The sequence below is a fragment of the Oncorhynchus nerka genome, linkage group LG27 (assembly GCF_034236695.1).
Source record: "Oncorhynchus nerka isolate Pitt River linkage group LG27, Oner_Uvic_2.0, whole genome shotgun sequence".
In the NCBI taxonomy this organism is placed as follows: domain Eukaryota; kingdom Metazoa; phylum Chordata; class Actinopteri; order Salmoniformes; family Salmonidae; genus Oncorhynchus; species Oncorhynchus nerka.
Window position 1 is genome coordinate 37336787 of NC_088422.1, and position 14190 is coordinate 37350976.

General features: G+C 44.7%; 1 protein-coding gene across 2 annotated transcripts in view; it reads left to right on the forward strand.

The window, feature by feature from the left end:
• LOC115111728 (clathrin heavy chain 1-like) overlaps positions 1 to 14190 on the forward strand; it is a 42490-nt gene that overhangs the window by 14228 nt on the left and 14072 nt on the right. For both annotated transcript variants that reach the window (XM_029638081.2, XM_029638082.2), the window contains exons 2-12: positions 5835 to 6042; positions 8822 to 9090; positions 9285 to 9446; positions 9683 to 9796; positions 10127 to 10300; positions 10549 to 10746; positions 11057 to 11257; positions 11909 to 12061; positions 12632 to 12754; positions 13138 to 13275; positions 13363 to 13527. In XM_029638081.2, the coding sequence (XP_029493941.1) occupies positions 5835 to 6042; positions 8822 to 9090; positions 9285 to 9446; positions 9683 to 9796; positions 10127 to 10300; positions 10549 to 10746; positions 11057 to 11257; positions 11909 to 12061; positions 12632 to 12754; positions 13138 to 13275; positions 13363 to 13527 (1905 nt within the window). The remainder of the gene's footprint in view (positions 1 to 5834; positions 6043 to 8821; positions 9091 to 9284; positions 9447 to 9682; positions 9797 to 10126; positions 10301 to 10548; positions 10747 to 11056; positions 11258 to 11908; positions 12062 to 12631; positions 12755 to 13137; positions 13276 to 13362; positions 13528 to 14190) is intronic.

Sequence of the window (14190 nt, forward strand, 5' to 3'; positions counted from 1 at the left end):
GAGGATGCCTGGTTATTCTTTAAAAGTGCTTTCCTCACCATCTTAAATAAGCATGCCTCATTCAAAAACATTTGAACCAGGAACAGATATAGCCCTTGGTTCACTCCGGACCGGACTGCCCTTGACCAGCACAAAAGCATCCTGTAGCGTACTGCATTAGCATCAAATAGGCCCTGAGATAATAAACTTTTCAGGGAAGTTGGGCACCAATATACACAGGCAGTTAGGAAAGCAAAGGCTAGCTTTTTCAAACAGAAATTTGCATCCTGGAGCACAAACTCCAAAAAGAGCACCTCCTCACAGCTGCTCACTGCACTGAGGCTAGAAAACACTGTCACCACTGATAAATCCACGATAATTGAGAATTTCAATAAGCATTTTTCTACGTCTGGCCATGCTTTCCACCTGGCTACTCCTATCAAATCAAATGTATTTATATAACCCTTTGTACATCAGCTGATACCTCAAAGTGCTGTACAGAAACCCAGCCTAAAACCCCAAACAGCAAGCAATGCAGGTGTAGAAGCACGGTGGCTAGGAAAAACTCCCTAGAAAGGCCAAAACCTAGGAAGAACCTACCCCGGTCAACAGCCCTGCACTCCCCACAGCAACTTGCCCAAGCCTCCCCATTTCTCCTTCACCAAAATCTAGCCAGGCTAGACAATCTGGACCCTCTCTTTCTAAAATGATCCACCGAAATTGTTGCAACCCCTATTACTAGCCCGTTCAACCTCTCTTTCGTATCGTCTGAGATCCCCAAAGATTGGAAAGCTGCCGCGGTCATCCTCCTCTTCAAAGGGGGAGACACTCTAGACCCAAATTGCTACAGACCTATATCTATTCTACCCTGCCTTTCTAAGGTCTTCGATAGCCAAGTTAACAAACAGCTCACCGACCATTTCGAATCCCACCGTACCTTCTCCGCTATGCAATCTGGTTTCCGAGCTGGTCATGGGTGCACCTAAGCCACGCTCAAGGTCCTAAACGATATCATAACCGCCATCGATAAGAGACAATACTGTGCAGCTGTATTCATCGACCTGGCCAAGGCTTTCGACTCTTGTCTTTCACCACATTCTTAGCGGCAGACTCAACAGCTTTGGTTTCTCAAATGACTGCCTCGCCTGGTTCACTAACTACTTCTCAGATTGAGTTCAGTGTGTCAAAACGGAGGGCCTGTTGTCTGGACCTCTGGCAGTCTCTATGGGGGTGCCCCAGAGTTGAATTCTTGGGCCGACTCTTTTCTCTGTATACATCAATGATGTTGCTCTTGCTGCTGGTGATTCTCTGATCCACCTCTACGCAGACGACACCATTCTGTATACTTCTGGCCCTTCTTTGGACACTGTGTTAACAAACCTCCAGACGAGCTTCAATGCCATACAACACTCCTTCCGTGGCCTCCAACTGCTCTTAAATGCAAGTAAAACTAAATGCATGCTCTTCAACCGATCGCTGCCCACACCTGCCTGCCCGTCCAGCATCACTACTCTGGGCGGTTCTGACTTATAATATGTGGACAACTACAAATACCTAGGTGTCTGGTTAGATTGTGAACTCTCCTTCCAGACTCATATTAAACATCTCCAATCCGAAATCAAATCTAGAATCGGCTTCCTATTTCACAACAAAGCATCCTTCACTCATGCTGCCAAACATACCCTCGTAAAACTGACTATCCTACCGATCCTTGACTTCGGCGGTCATTTACAAAATAGCATCCAACACTCTACTCAGCAAATTGGATGCCATCTATCACAGTGCCATCTGTTTTTTTTCACCAAGGCCCATATACTACCCACCACTGCGACATGTATGCTCTCGTTGGCTGGCCCTCGCTTCATATTCGTCGCCAAACCCACTGGCTTAAGGTCATCTATATGTCTTTGCTAGGTAAAGCCCCCCCTTATCTCGGCTCACTGGTCACCATAGCAGCACCCACCCGTAGCACGCGCTCCAGCAGGTATATTTCACTGGTCACACCCAAACCCATTCCTCATTTGGTCGCCTTTCCTTCCAGTTCTCTGCTGCCAATGACTGGAACGAACTGCAAAAATCACTGAAGCTGAAGACTCATATCTCCTCATTAAATGTAAGCACCAGCTGTCTGGGCAGCTCATAAATCACTGCACCTATACATAGCCCATCTGTAAATAGCCCATCCAACTACCTCATCCCCATACTGTTACTTATTTTTCTCCTTTGCACCCCAGTATCTTTACTTGCACACTCATCTTCTGCACACCTATCATTCCAGTGTTTTTAATTGATATATTGTAATTATTTCGCCACTATGGCCTATTTATTGCCTTACCTCCCTTATCCTATCTCATTTGCACACACTGTATATAGACTTTTTCTATTGTATTATTGACTGTATGTTTGTTTATTCCATGTGTAACTCTGTTGTTGTTTGTGTCGCACTACTTTGCTTTATCTTGGCCAGGTCGCAGTTGTAAATGAGAACTTGTTCTCAACTAGCCTACCTGGTTAAATAAAGTAAAAAATAAAATAAAATAAAAAGTCCTGACTTCCACAGGCTTCAAGCTTCCTTCTCAGCTATCCACAATACAGCTATGATTGAAGAATGAAGCAGGTGTTAAACATTGGCTTTGCTATGCAGAAAGCAGCAGTTGACTACTTCATTGTCAGCACTTTGAATTAAATCAGTAGACCGATATCAATGTCTTTGAAAATACCATGTACTGTAAGTATCATTACCTTTTAAACAATTCAATCTGTTTTCTTTTAGCCTCACTCTGGTACAAAATATGATATCTCTCCACTAGTCTAACTATTGTTCCTGCATTGAAGAGGGTTCACCATCTTCATCGACTGTTTTCATAATTTATCTGCAGATAATCGCCAAAAAGCCTACCAGTATGAAAATTTGGGGGCCAAATGAACAGCTCTCGTACTGATGCAATTCGGTAGGCTACTGACAGGGTTGGGTAGGTTACTTTCTAAATTTAATCCGTTACAGTTACTAGTTACCTGTCCAAATTTGTAACAATAATGCTACTTTTGAATTACCCAAACTAATGTAATCTGATTACATTCAGTTACTTTTTTGATTACTTTCCCCTTAATAGTCAATTAGAAGAAGACAACAATGTATGTTGCAAGTTGAACAGAATCTATTGTAGGATAAATCAATGTTAAAGTTTACATAGCTGGCCATATATGGATTTTAAATTTTACTTTATAGGTTGATTATATAGGTTATGTAGGCTTCTTCTAACTAAACCATCACTTTCTACTACATATAATAACACAATTTAAATGATATATTTCCATTAAAAAACAGTTCAGAATTCCAGTCATTCGAATAAATGTTATACCCCTTGAACTTCAAGAATATGACTTGGAAATATGGAAGTATAGATTAGCCCAATTATTTGACCTGAGCAGAAAACCAAAACTAAGGACTTATTAGCCAGCCCTACTCTGTTGTTGATGAATTTGTGGTGATGGAGGACTGATTGGGCTCATTGATTCGAGTTGAAAAATAAATGCTGCGCTCATGGAATGGCATGCTTTGAGCACTACTGAAAAGTGCTATTTACATTTGAAAAATGAATGCCATGTTCTGCATTTGCTATAGGTCTATTGTTTCACTTTTTGTTGGTGACACTTTGATATCTTGATAATATGCAGCTGTGTAAAGGGCAAATCCACAGATGAAACAATAACAAAATGGACCTCTGTTTTGGTAAAAAGCTAAAGGAATGTGCCTGGAGAAATGTAACCACTCTCAGATGAATAGACCGAGCTATGGATGGACTGACCATCCATGATATCAACATTGTTTTATGAGGCTATACAGTGTTTGTTTACATTGACAATTTTTACAAACATTGGAGAAAAACAAGCTTATATTTTGGGTTCTCATGGAGTGTGACAGTTTAACTTAAACTCATGAGGTATTTATACGTTATATTCTTCAAGAATCATATAAGTCCAAAAATGGATGTAGCAACTACAGATGGACCCTTTTTTAAGTCTATCCAGTGTGTGAGATTTGAGCATGTGTCCATTAGGCCTTTGGCTTTTGTTATTTAGATTGAGAAATAAAATCCCCACTTTTATTCCACTGGCTGGGATCCGCACTGTGCAGCTGATGCCAGAGCACATTTTTCACTGGCTGGTTTCAAAAACAATGATTGATAGGCAACCTAAACTTCTTGTCCGGATCAATACCATGGACATATAACTACGTTGTATGATTTTATGAATGGCCAGGATATATGAGATCGACTTTATTCAGTCAGTTCGACACCTTTTATGAACTAGTCAAGCTTGCTGTTCGTCAATCAAAGCACAGTAAATAACAGCAGCATTTCTACTGGCGCTGACATGGTGTATTTCTTAAAGGGTGGAATGCTTTTTCTCTATATTCAGCTATTAATATAATAATAAAGTAGTTATTACACGTATTAAAAAGCTGTGCAGTATAATTTAGCAATACAAGTCATTACTCAATTCTTTAGAATTGTATTAATTGCATACATTTTTGTTCCTAAAGAATGTCATTTTGAGATTTGAAAATAGGACGCTCTATAAGAAACGTTGCAGAAGAGGTATGGACATGGCTACAGTAGGCTAGCCAAGAGGAATGATAGGTGTATTTCTTTTTTTTAGCTTTCTTTTTGCAGACTATCAACAGTATCCGGCACATTGCTATTATTTCCCATCGAAGGTTTTACTTTTGTAAAGCCCTTTCCCTAAAATAAATAAGATCAGCGAGTAGATTGCTGGCCGCTTCTTTTTGCTCGGGACAGCTTGCATGTGCTGTGTGAAGGCATCAACGCAATGACGGCTACTGCTGGAGAAGTGACTTGCGGGTGGGCTCGAAGGTGCTTGAATGAACAGCCAATAATTTTGCTCAAATGATATGACATTTACGGGTGTAGTCATCAATGGTTTGCAATGGTAAACTGCGACAGAGCAGGTAAATGTTGAACTGGAATGCAAAAAATGCACTGAAAAGTTACTAACCTGACAAGATCCACTGGCCCAACACATGTTTTGTCTGCAGGCCATCATTAACCTCTAAAAGTCTACCAAGGATCATTTAGCTAGGCTATTTGTTTTAGAATTTTAGGACCCCTTTAGGTATCTCAAACAATATTGTAAAAAGTATTTGATAAAATATTGGTTGTGTGCTTTATTACTATAGCCCATAGTAACGCATTGATAAATGGCAACAAAAAAAGTCAGAAATGACATAAGGTTTTGAAGTGTCTGCCCTAATTCTAGGAGATAAGAAAGTTCAGCAAATATATTTTTGGGGACACATATTTAACCCCTATTTAAGTTCAGTGACTGAGAAGACTGCCCTTTCCACATTAGAGTCATTAGTTTGTAGCCCAAACTGTTTGGGTGCTACAGACAGAAGTTGGCACTTCAGCGTTACTGACTTCAGGCGGGTCCTGTAGGGGGTCGTAGAGCAAAACGGAGAACACCATTGTGTAGGCCAAACCGTTCGGATGCTACAGACGTTTTCGTGAGAAGACCAATTTTCGGCATGTCTCATGGTCTGAGACACGGTTGTAGCTCGGCCACCTTCCACCGCAGATACGGAAGGGCGTGAAACACAGCAGAGATGTCTAGCTTAAAATGACGGCTTTAGATAGATGTATTATGTTACTTGGATTGATGCATGGTTGCACAAGCATTTCGCTACACTCGCATTAACATCTGCTGACCATGTGTATGTGACCAATAACATTTGATTTGATGTGAGCAATAATGGCACACATTTCAACTATTCCAAAAGAGGTCAAAATATACCCAATCCATTGAAAAGCTGTGTGTGTTGCGGTGTGTTTCAGCTGCAGAACCTGGGGGTGAACCCGGCTAACATTGGTTTCAGCTACCTGACCATGGAGTCTGACAAGTTCATCTGCATCCGGGAGAAGGTGGGCGAGCAGAACCAGGTGGTGATCATAGACATGGCTGACCCCAATAACCCCAGCAGACGTCCTATCTCTGCTGACAGTGCCATCATGAACCCTGCCAGCAAGGTCATCGCCCTCAAAGGTAGGGTACCACCACAACCTTACGCTTGCCTCCCAAGTGGCACCCAATCCGCCCAGGTAACACACAACTTATGACTAGGGCCCATAGGGCACTATGTAGGGAATGGGGTGCCATTTGGGAGTCACATTATGACCCCGCTCCCTGACCTACCCTCCCTGGGCTCCTTATTCGACCAGTGTAATAACAACAACCAAAACGCTCTGTTACAATGCACTCACTAAGTAGTTTCTTGTTAATCCAATGCTGCTGCTATGGTAATTTCAGCCTTACTACAGTACACCGCAATATGAGCAGCCTATTTCTTCATTTGTTCCTGAAAAGTTAAGAACAGTAGATGCGTGTCTGCTTTAGCGTGCGTACTATTCACACAGGATTGCTGTTTATGTAACTCCAGCGTTAACATAGCTGTCAAAAGAAGTGTTGGGTGTATCTGTTATAATGCACTATTTCCTCCCGTGCTATAAATACCAGGAGTCAGTGCACTCAGACATATTGCCTGAAGTGTACTAAATTGGTCATGTAAGTTGATTTTCCGCCACTGCTTCTAGCCCTTAGAGCCCCAAGTGCTTTAGCCTTCATGTCTGTATCGGTTTGCCTTACTTCTGATGCTTTCTCTTCAGGCTTTGCACAACTCTCTACCTCTCTCTCTCCCCCCCTTGTTTTTTCTTTGACTGACTCTTTGCTTTCTTCCCCTTGCTTTCTGTCATCTATCAGAGGGTGAGTGTTTCTCTCTCTTTCTCTCTCTCTCTCTTCCCTCTCTCGCCGTGAAGTCTGCCTATCTCTCCTACTTCATCTCTCTCTTCCTCTTTTTCTCGGACTGACTCATGGCTTTCTTTCCCTTGCTTTCTGTCTTGTCACCTCTCAGACGGTGAGTTCCTGTCTCTGTCTGCCTGTCCGTCCGTCCGTCTATCCGTGGTGTCTTTGGTCATCATGTCCCTTCTCATAAAAGCTTCACCACCTTCTTAACCCACTGAACTCATGTATTCTGGTTACTTCTGACAAGTAACCGGATCAATGAGACTGTTTTGTGGACAGAGGAGCTTTTGATTCTGTACATTTGAATCCACACATTGTAACTTTCCCACATGGTAACCCCTCACACCCCCTGACTGTGACCTCTCAAGATTTAGAACTTTTCAGTTTCAGAGTTTCCCCAAAACAGCCCCCCCCCCCCCAGACACACACACACACACACACACACACACACACACACACACCCTCACATACTTTTATGAGAACCATACACATGTTAGCATGACCTGTTGTATGCTGGTAGACTGTGTGTGGTATCCATCATCAGATATCATACACACTGGAAGGTGTGTGTGTTAGGGCTGGGCGGTAAACCATAAAACACAATATAACGGTATTCATTCACGGACTGGTTTGGATTTGATTTGTTACGTTAAATAATTCAGTAATGACGGCAATCATCTGTTTTTATCGCCAGTGAGAAACTGCTAACAGCTGAGAAGAGAACTGCTAGCTAACTTACAAGCACAACATGTCAACAACAATCGTCTGACTACCCCTAGTGGTGAAATTAAGAACTGCAATTGAAGCCGAAAATGCAGTCAGAGGAGAAGGATTGTTCTGTCAAGGATGTTTTGTTGTTGTTGGGAATAGCGATATACTAAGACAATGGCAACGTGACATGGTGTGTAAGTGATAGCAAATGAGTGCAGGAAATGAAGAAATTGATTACAATGCTGGAAGAGAATGCTGGAATTGAACAAATAACTATGCAAATGGAAAACAATGGGTCGAGTACCAGAGTTGGAGGAGATAAAGAGGATTTTGATTCTTATGCAATATTCTACAAATAGGACTACCTTACTGTCAGTTTTATCCATTATTTTTGGCTGAAGTTTGGCTGAAACAATTAGAATGGGAAAAGCCCATTAAAACCATATCGCCCAGCCCTAGTGTGTGTAAGAGGTTTTGGTTTTGTCTCCAGCCCTAGATCTCACTCTACAGTGTACCAGGTATGTTGTACCTTTTCACCTACATGTTATGGTCTCTGTGAAACCAGTTCCGTTCCTCGCTCACTTCACTGTGCAAACCTAAAACTACAGGACATGCTGTCACTACTATGCTGTCCCTTAGGCTTAGTTCCATTTTTTTAAACTGGTTGTGATATGGGAGGTTAGTAAAGTATGGAGATTGATTTCCACACTCATTATTCTCTGCATGCCAGAGACTAGAACCGTTCAGTAGTAGGCAGCGACACTGATTCTAGAAGCTCTTTCTCACTTTTTCTTCGAAATAGTCTAAATGGCTATACCCTGGTTAAGAATGCTTGGGCCTGGAATGTGTGACAAATGTAAAAAAAATGTAACCTTTTTTTCACAACCTAGGAGATTGAGAACACATTCTCCTTTACAGCAACAACCAGGGGAAGAGTTGCAAAGTTGTCCTGGAGGATCTGTCTTCTAGATACTATCTATTAGGTCTATTGAGCGTGTTATCGATCTACCTCCCTCCTCTTTATCCCCACTGCCTCGACGCTCTCACTGAACAGGGAAATTGAGCACTTTTGACTTCTAGAAATCCAGTTTGCTGGGAACTTAAAGGGATAATTTACACACGCTACAGATTTGTGCAAAGTACAAATCTCATCAATACCTAGAAAGAGGTCCATGATCCTGGATAGTCAGCTAGCAACCCAAATGATGCGAGTTCACTAGCTACAGTTTAGCATTAGCTTCATTCAGGTTCAGGGCAAAACAATGTGTTGTGTCTCACTGTTTCGCCTCTCTCGCCCTCCCTCGGCTCTCAGCTGCTAAGTGCCTGCAGATCTTCAACATTGAGATGAAGAGTAAGATGAAGGCTCACACCATGACCGAGGAAGTCATGTTCTGGAAGTGGATCTCTGTCAACACCGTCGCCTTGGTGACTGAAGCGGCCGTCTACCATTGGAGCATGGAGGGGGACTCGCAGCCCATCAAAGTGTTTGATCGGCACGCTAGTCTGGCCGGATGCCAGATCATAAACTACAGAACAGACGAACAGCAGAAGTGGCTCCTCCTTATAGGGATCTCGGCACAGGTACACACACACACACACACACACACACACCTTATGATCCGTCTTCTATTGTCTCACATACAAACCCATACTTCACAGTGTGTGCACACATCAGACATAAAGTGTAGGTTTTGTATTCTAAAAGCACCGTACTTCGGTTCTTTTCTAGCATGTTCAGATAGTGATGACATCCCCTCTTTTTTTCTATCCTGCAGCAAAACCGTGTGGTGGGGGCCATGCAGCTGTACTCTGTGGACAGGAAGGTGTCCCAGCCCATCGAAGGCCATGCTGCAGCCTTCGGAGAGTTTAAGGTGGAGGGCAACACCAAAGCCTCCACTCTGTTCTGCTTCGCTGTGCGCAGCCAGGCTGGGGGCAAGGTGAGAACCGGACACTGGGGGGGTATACAGGCATGGTGAACCTAGTAATGATTCCATAACAAACCAGGACACCCTCTATAACCATTACTTGTGACTGGAGAAACTGGAGGAAGCTTGTGGTTGAATCTTCTGCAGTCGAATGATGATGAATACTTAATGCATGCAGTGCATACGGTCACTATGTGTGGTTAGTATGCGGTCACTATGTTGACCTGTGTGGTCATGTTGTGTTCCAGCTGCACATCATAGAGGTGGGTCAGCCGGCTACAGGGAACCAGCCGTTTACTAAGAAGGCTGTTGACGTGTTCTTCCCACCTGAGGCTCAGACAGACTTCCCCGTCGCCATGCAGGTAAGGACCCCTAAAGACCCACCAGGGAAGGACCCACTCGGGGTGCCTCTCTCAATGAATGAATGCATATCAGTCGAGCCAGACTGGATCGGCTGGGAGGTTTTCTCAATGCATATTTAACCAGTACAACTGAAGTGGTTTGTTTTCTGTTTGAGTTGACCCTTCTCTTGGCAACACTTATTTACTTACCAGTAACCTGCACACACATATGTTTAGGATTCTTTAACTATTAAAACACTTAACTGCCGTTCAACAATGCTGATAAGACCTAGGTGTCTTTGGCCCATACAGAGGGTATAATCTCTGTGTTCCCGGTTTCTCTGTCCTCAGATTGGCACCAAGCACGGTGTGATCTACCTGATCACGAAGTATGGCTACATCCACCTGTACGACCTGGAGTCAGGAGTGTGTATCTACATGAACCGCATCAGTGCCGAGACCATCTTCGTCACCGCCCCCCACGAACTCACCTCTGGCATCATCGGGGTTAACAAGAAGGGACAGGTAAGAATGTCAGACCCATTAGAATTACAATACGGATGTATACAACAGGGTCACTTTGTTATGGGTGGATACCAGGGAAAGCATGTGCACATATACACATTATCCAGCTAAATAAAAGGTATTTATATATATATATATTTTTTGTTTTTGTGTCATGTTCTTTCTTATGTTTATTGAAAATCATCACTAAAAATGTGTTATTAATCCATTGATGTATTTGATTCCTAAATGTTCGGCATCCCCCTCAGGTGTTGTCAGTGTGTGTGGAGGAGGAAAACATAGTGAACTATGCCACCAACGTGCTGCAGAACCCAGACCTGGGCCTGAGGATGGCCGTGCGTTCTAACCTGGCCGGGGCTGAGGAGCTGTTTGCCAGGAAGTTCAACACACTGTTCGCCCAGGGCTCCTACTCCGAGGCTGCCAAGGTGGCCGCATCCACACCCAAGGTAGGTCAGATGCCAGGACTAGGGGAGATGATCTGTTGGGTTGGTTTGGGCTGAAGGAGGGTTGCAACATTATAGTAACTTTCTCAATATTTCCCCAAAACCTGGTTGGAAGATTCCTAGAATCAGTAGGGAATACGGAACTCCCCCAACCAGAATTTCTGGAAAACCTGAGAATTTGGGGAAGGTTACTGGAATTTTGTAACACTAGGAGGGGAAAATACAGTCTCTTTCTGGATCCTCCTTAGCCTTGCTATACACTTAGCAACAATAACATTTAATTACTGTATCTTATCCTCTTCCTCTCCTCCAGGGTATCCTGCGCACAGCGGAGACCATCCGTAAGTTCCAGAGTGTGCCAGCCCAGCCGGGCCAGGCCTCTCCTCTGCTGCAGTACTTTGGCATCCTGCTGGACCAGGGCCAGCTCAACAAGTTTGAGTCTCTGGAGCTGTGCAGGCCCGTGCTACAGCAAGGACGCAAGCAGCTGCTGGAGAAGTGGCTGAAAGAGGACAAGGTAGGACTGACTGGAGTGGATTAGGCAGCCTTGTTACTGTGCTCACACACACACACACATCAAGACTAAGACTGTGTGTATGTAAACAGAAGTCCCCCACGGGCCTCCTGAGTGGCGGAGTGGTCTAAGGCACTGCATCGCAGTGCTAGCTGTGCTGCTAGAGATTCTGGTTCAAGCCCAGGCTCTGTTGCAGCCGGCCGCAACCGGGAGACCCATAGGGCGGCGTACAATTTTCCCAGCGTCGTCCGGGTTAGGGGAGAGTTTGGCCGGCAGAGATGTTCTTGTCCCATCGCGCACTAGCGACTCCTGTGGCGGGCCGGGCGCAATGCGTATGGTGTTTCCTCCGACACATTGGTGCGGCTGGCTTCTGGGTTAAGTGGGCATTGTGTCAACAAACAGTGCGGCTTGGTTGAGTTGTGTTTCTGAGGACGCGCGGCTCTCAACCTACGCCTCTCCCAAGCCAGTACGGGAGTTGCAGCGATGAGACAAGACTGTAACTAGCAATTGGATACCATGAAATTGGGGAGGAAAAAGGGGTAAAACTAAACACAGAGGTCCCCCCTCCATAGTCTGTCAATCGATTCCCTTTGTGCTTGTATATTTACCCTGAAATTGCAGTATAGCTAAAGTTGATGTGTTGCGTGTGTGTAGCTGGAGTGTTGTGAGGAGCTTGGTGACCTGGTTAAGGCAGTAGATCCTACGCTAGCCCTCAGTGTCTACCTCAGAGCCAACGTACCCAGCAAGGTGATCCAGTGCTTTGCTGAGACCGGACAGTTCCAGAAGATAGTGCTCTACGCCAAAAAGGTACACTTCACTCTGAGAATGGATGGACCTCCCTTTGGATGTGTTGCAAATAGTACCCTATTCCCTATATAAAGCACCCATATGACTAGTGATGCTCTATGAAGGTAATAGGATGCTATTTGGGAGACACAACTCTCATAGTATCTCATAGCATTCTGCCATGATCATGATTTAATAAGACAACACTGTTTTAGTAGTACATTTGATTGACCTGAAGTACCTAGTTCTAAAATGTCAGCTTGCCCATTTTGTCTTGTCAGATGACAGCATTATGTGGACTCTCCTCTCTCGCTCTCCCTCCCCCTTTCTCTCTCCCTGCTCTTTCCCTTCCTCTTTTTTTCTCTCCCCCCTCTTTCTCTCCCCCTCTTTCTCTCCCCCTCTTTCCTCCCTCTTTTTTCTCTCCCCCTCTGTTCTCTTTCTCTCCTCCCTCTTTTTTTCTCTCCCCCTCTGTTCTCTTTCTCTCCCCCCTCTTTCCTCCCTCTTTTTTCTCTCCCCCTCTGTTCTCTTTCTCTCCCCCTCTTTCTCTCCCCCCTCTTTTCTCCCTTTCTCTCCCTCTCTTTCCTCTCCTAGGTGGGCTACTCTCCAGACTGGGTGTTTCTGTTGAGGAATGTGATGCGGGTCAGTCCAGAACAGGGTCTACAGTTCTCTCAGATGCTGGTGGCAGATGAGGAGCCCCTGGCCAACATCAACCAGGTAACACACGCACATAGCGCAGACACACAGGCCTGCGTGAACACACACACTGCCCAGTGAGGGGCCTCCCCTGTCTCTTATTCCTCCTTTTTAAGGGCATATCAACTTTCCCCTCCTCCTCTTGTCATAACTGGCTCTGGCTAAAAGTTGCCCACAAGCATAGACTTATGGGCCCTGGCCAAAAGTAGTGCACTGTATAGGGAATATGGTGCGAATTTGGGACATACCCCTAGAATCAGCAGTTTAGAGGTAACTTCATCCTATCTAATCCAGCAATGCGCTTCCTTATCCAGCAGGATTATGTCCCTGTGACTCTTGATTACCTCTTTCTCTACTATTATTGGCTGCTAATGTCCCCGCTCTCTGCCTCGTGATTGGTGTAGATAGTGGATGTGTTCATGGAGGGAAGTCTGATCCAGCAGTGTACCTCCTTCCTATTGGACGCTCTGAAGAACAATCAGCCAGCCGAGGGACACCTACAGACACGCCTACTGGAGATGAACCTCATCCACGCCCCCCAGGTACAAACACACACACCTTTCATAATGTTTTGTTGTGTTTCTGTTGGTGCAGTATGTGTTGTAATTGGTGGTTCTGTGTGTATCCAGGTAGCCGACGCGATCCTTGGCAACCAGATGTTTAGTCACTATGACCGTGCCCACATCGCCCAGCTGTGTGAGAAGGCTGGACTGCAACAGAGGGCTCTAGAGCACTACACTGACCTGTTCGACATCAAACGGGCTGTCGTACACACACACCTGCTCAACCCTGAGGTACGTAGGTGTATGTGGGGTGGCTTCAAATGTAACCTCTCTTGTTCTCTTCCCTCTCTCGTGTGTTATGGCTTGGGGGTAGAAGCTGGTAATAAGACTCCTGAACAGCTAATCAAAGGGCTACCCAGACCCCTCTTTTACGCTGCTGCTACTCTCTGTTTATAATCTATAAATAGTCACTAACTACCTACATGTACATATTACCTCAACTAACCGGTGCCCCTCCACATTGACTCTGTACTGGTACCCCCTGTATATAGTCTCCACATTGACTCTGTACTGGTACCCCCTGTATATAGTCTCCACATTGACTCTGTACTGGTACCCCCTGTATATAGCCTCCACATTGACTCTGTACTGGTACCCCCTGTATATAGCCTCCACATTGACTCTGTACTGGTACCCCCTGTATATAGCCTCCACATTGACTCTGTACTGGTACCCCCTGTATATAGCCTCCACATTGACTCTGTACTGGTACCCCCTGTATATAGCCTCCACATTGACTCTGTACTGGTACCCCTGTATATAGCCTCCACATTGACTCTGTACTGGTACCCCCTGTATATAGCCTCCACATTGACTCTGTACTGGTACCTCCTGTATATAGTCTCCACATTGACTCTGTACTGGTACCCCTGTATATAGTCTCCACATTGACTC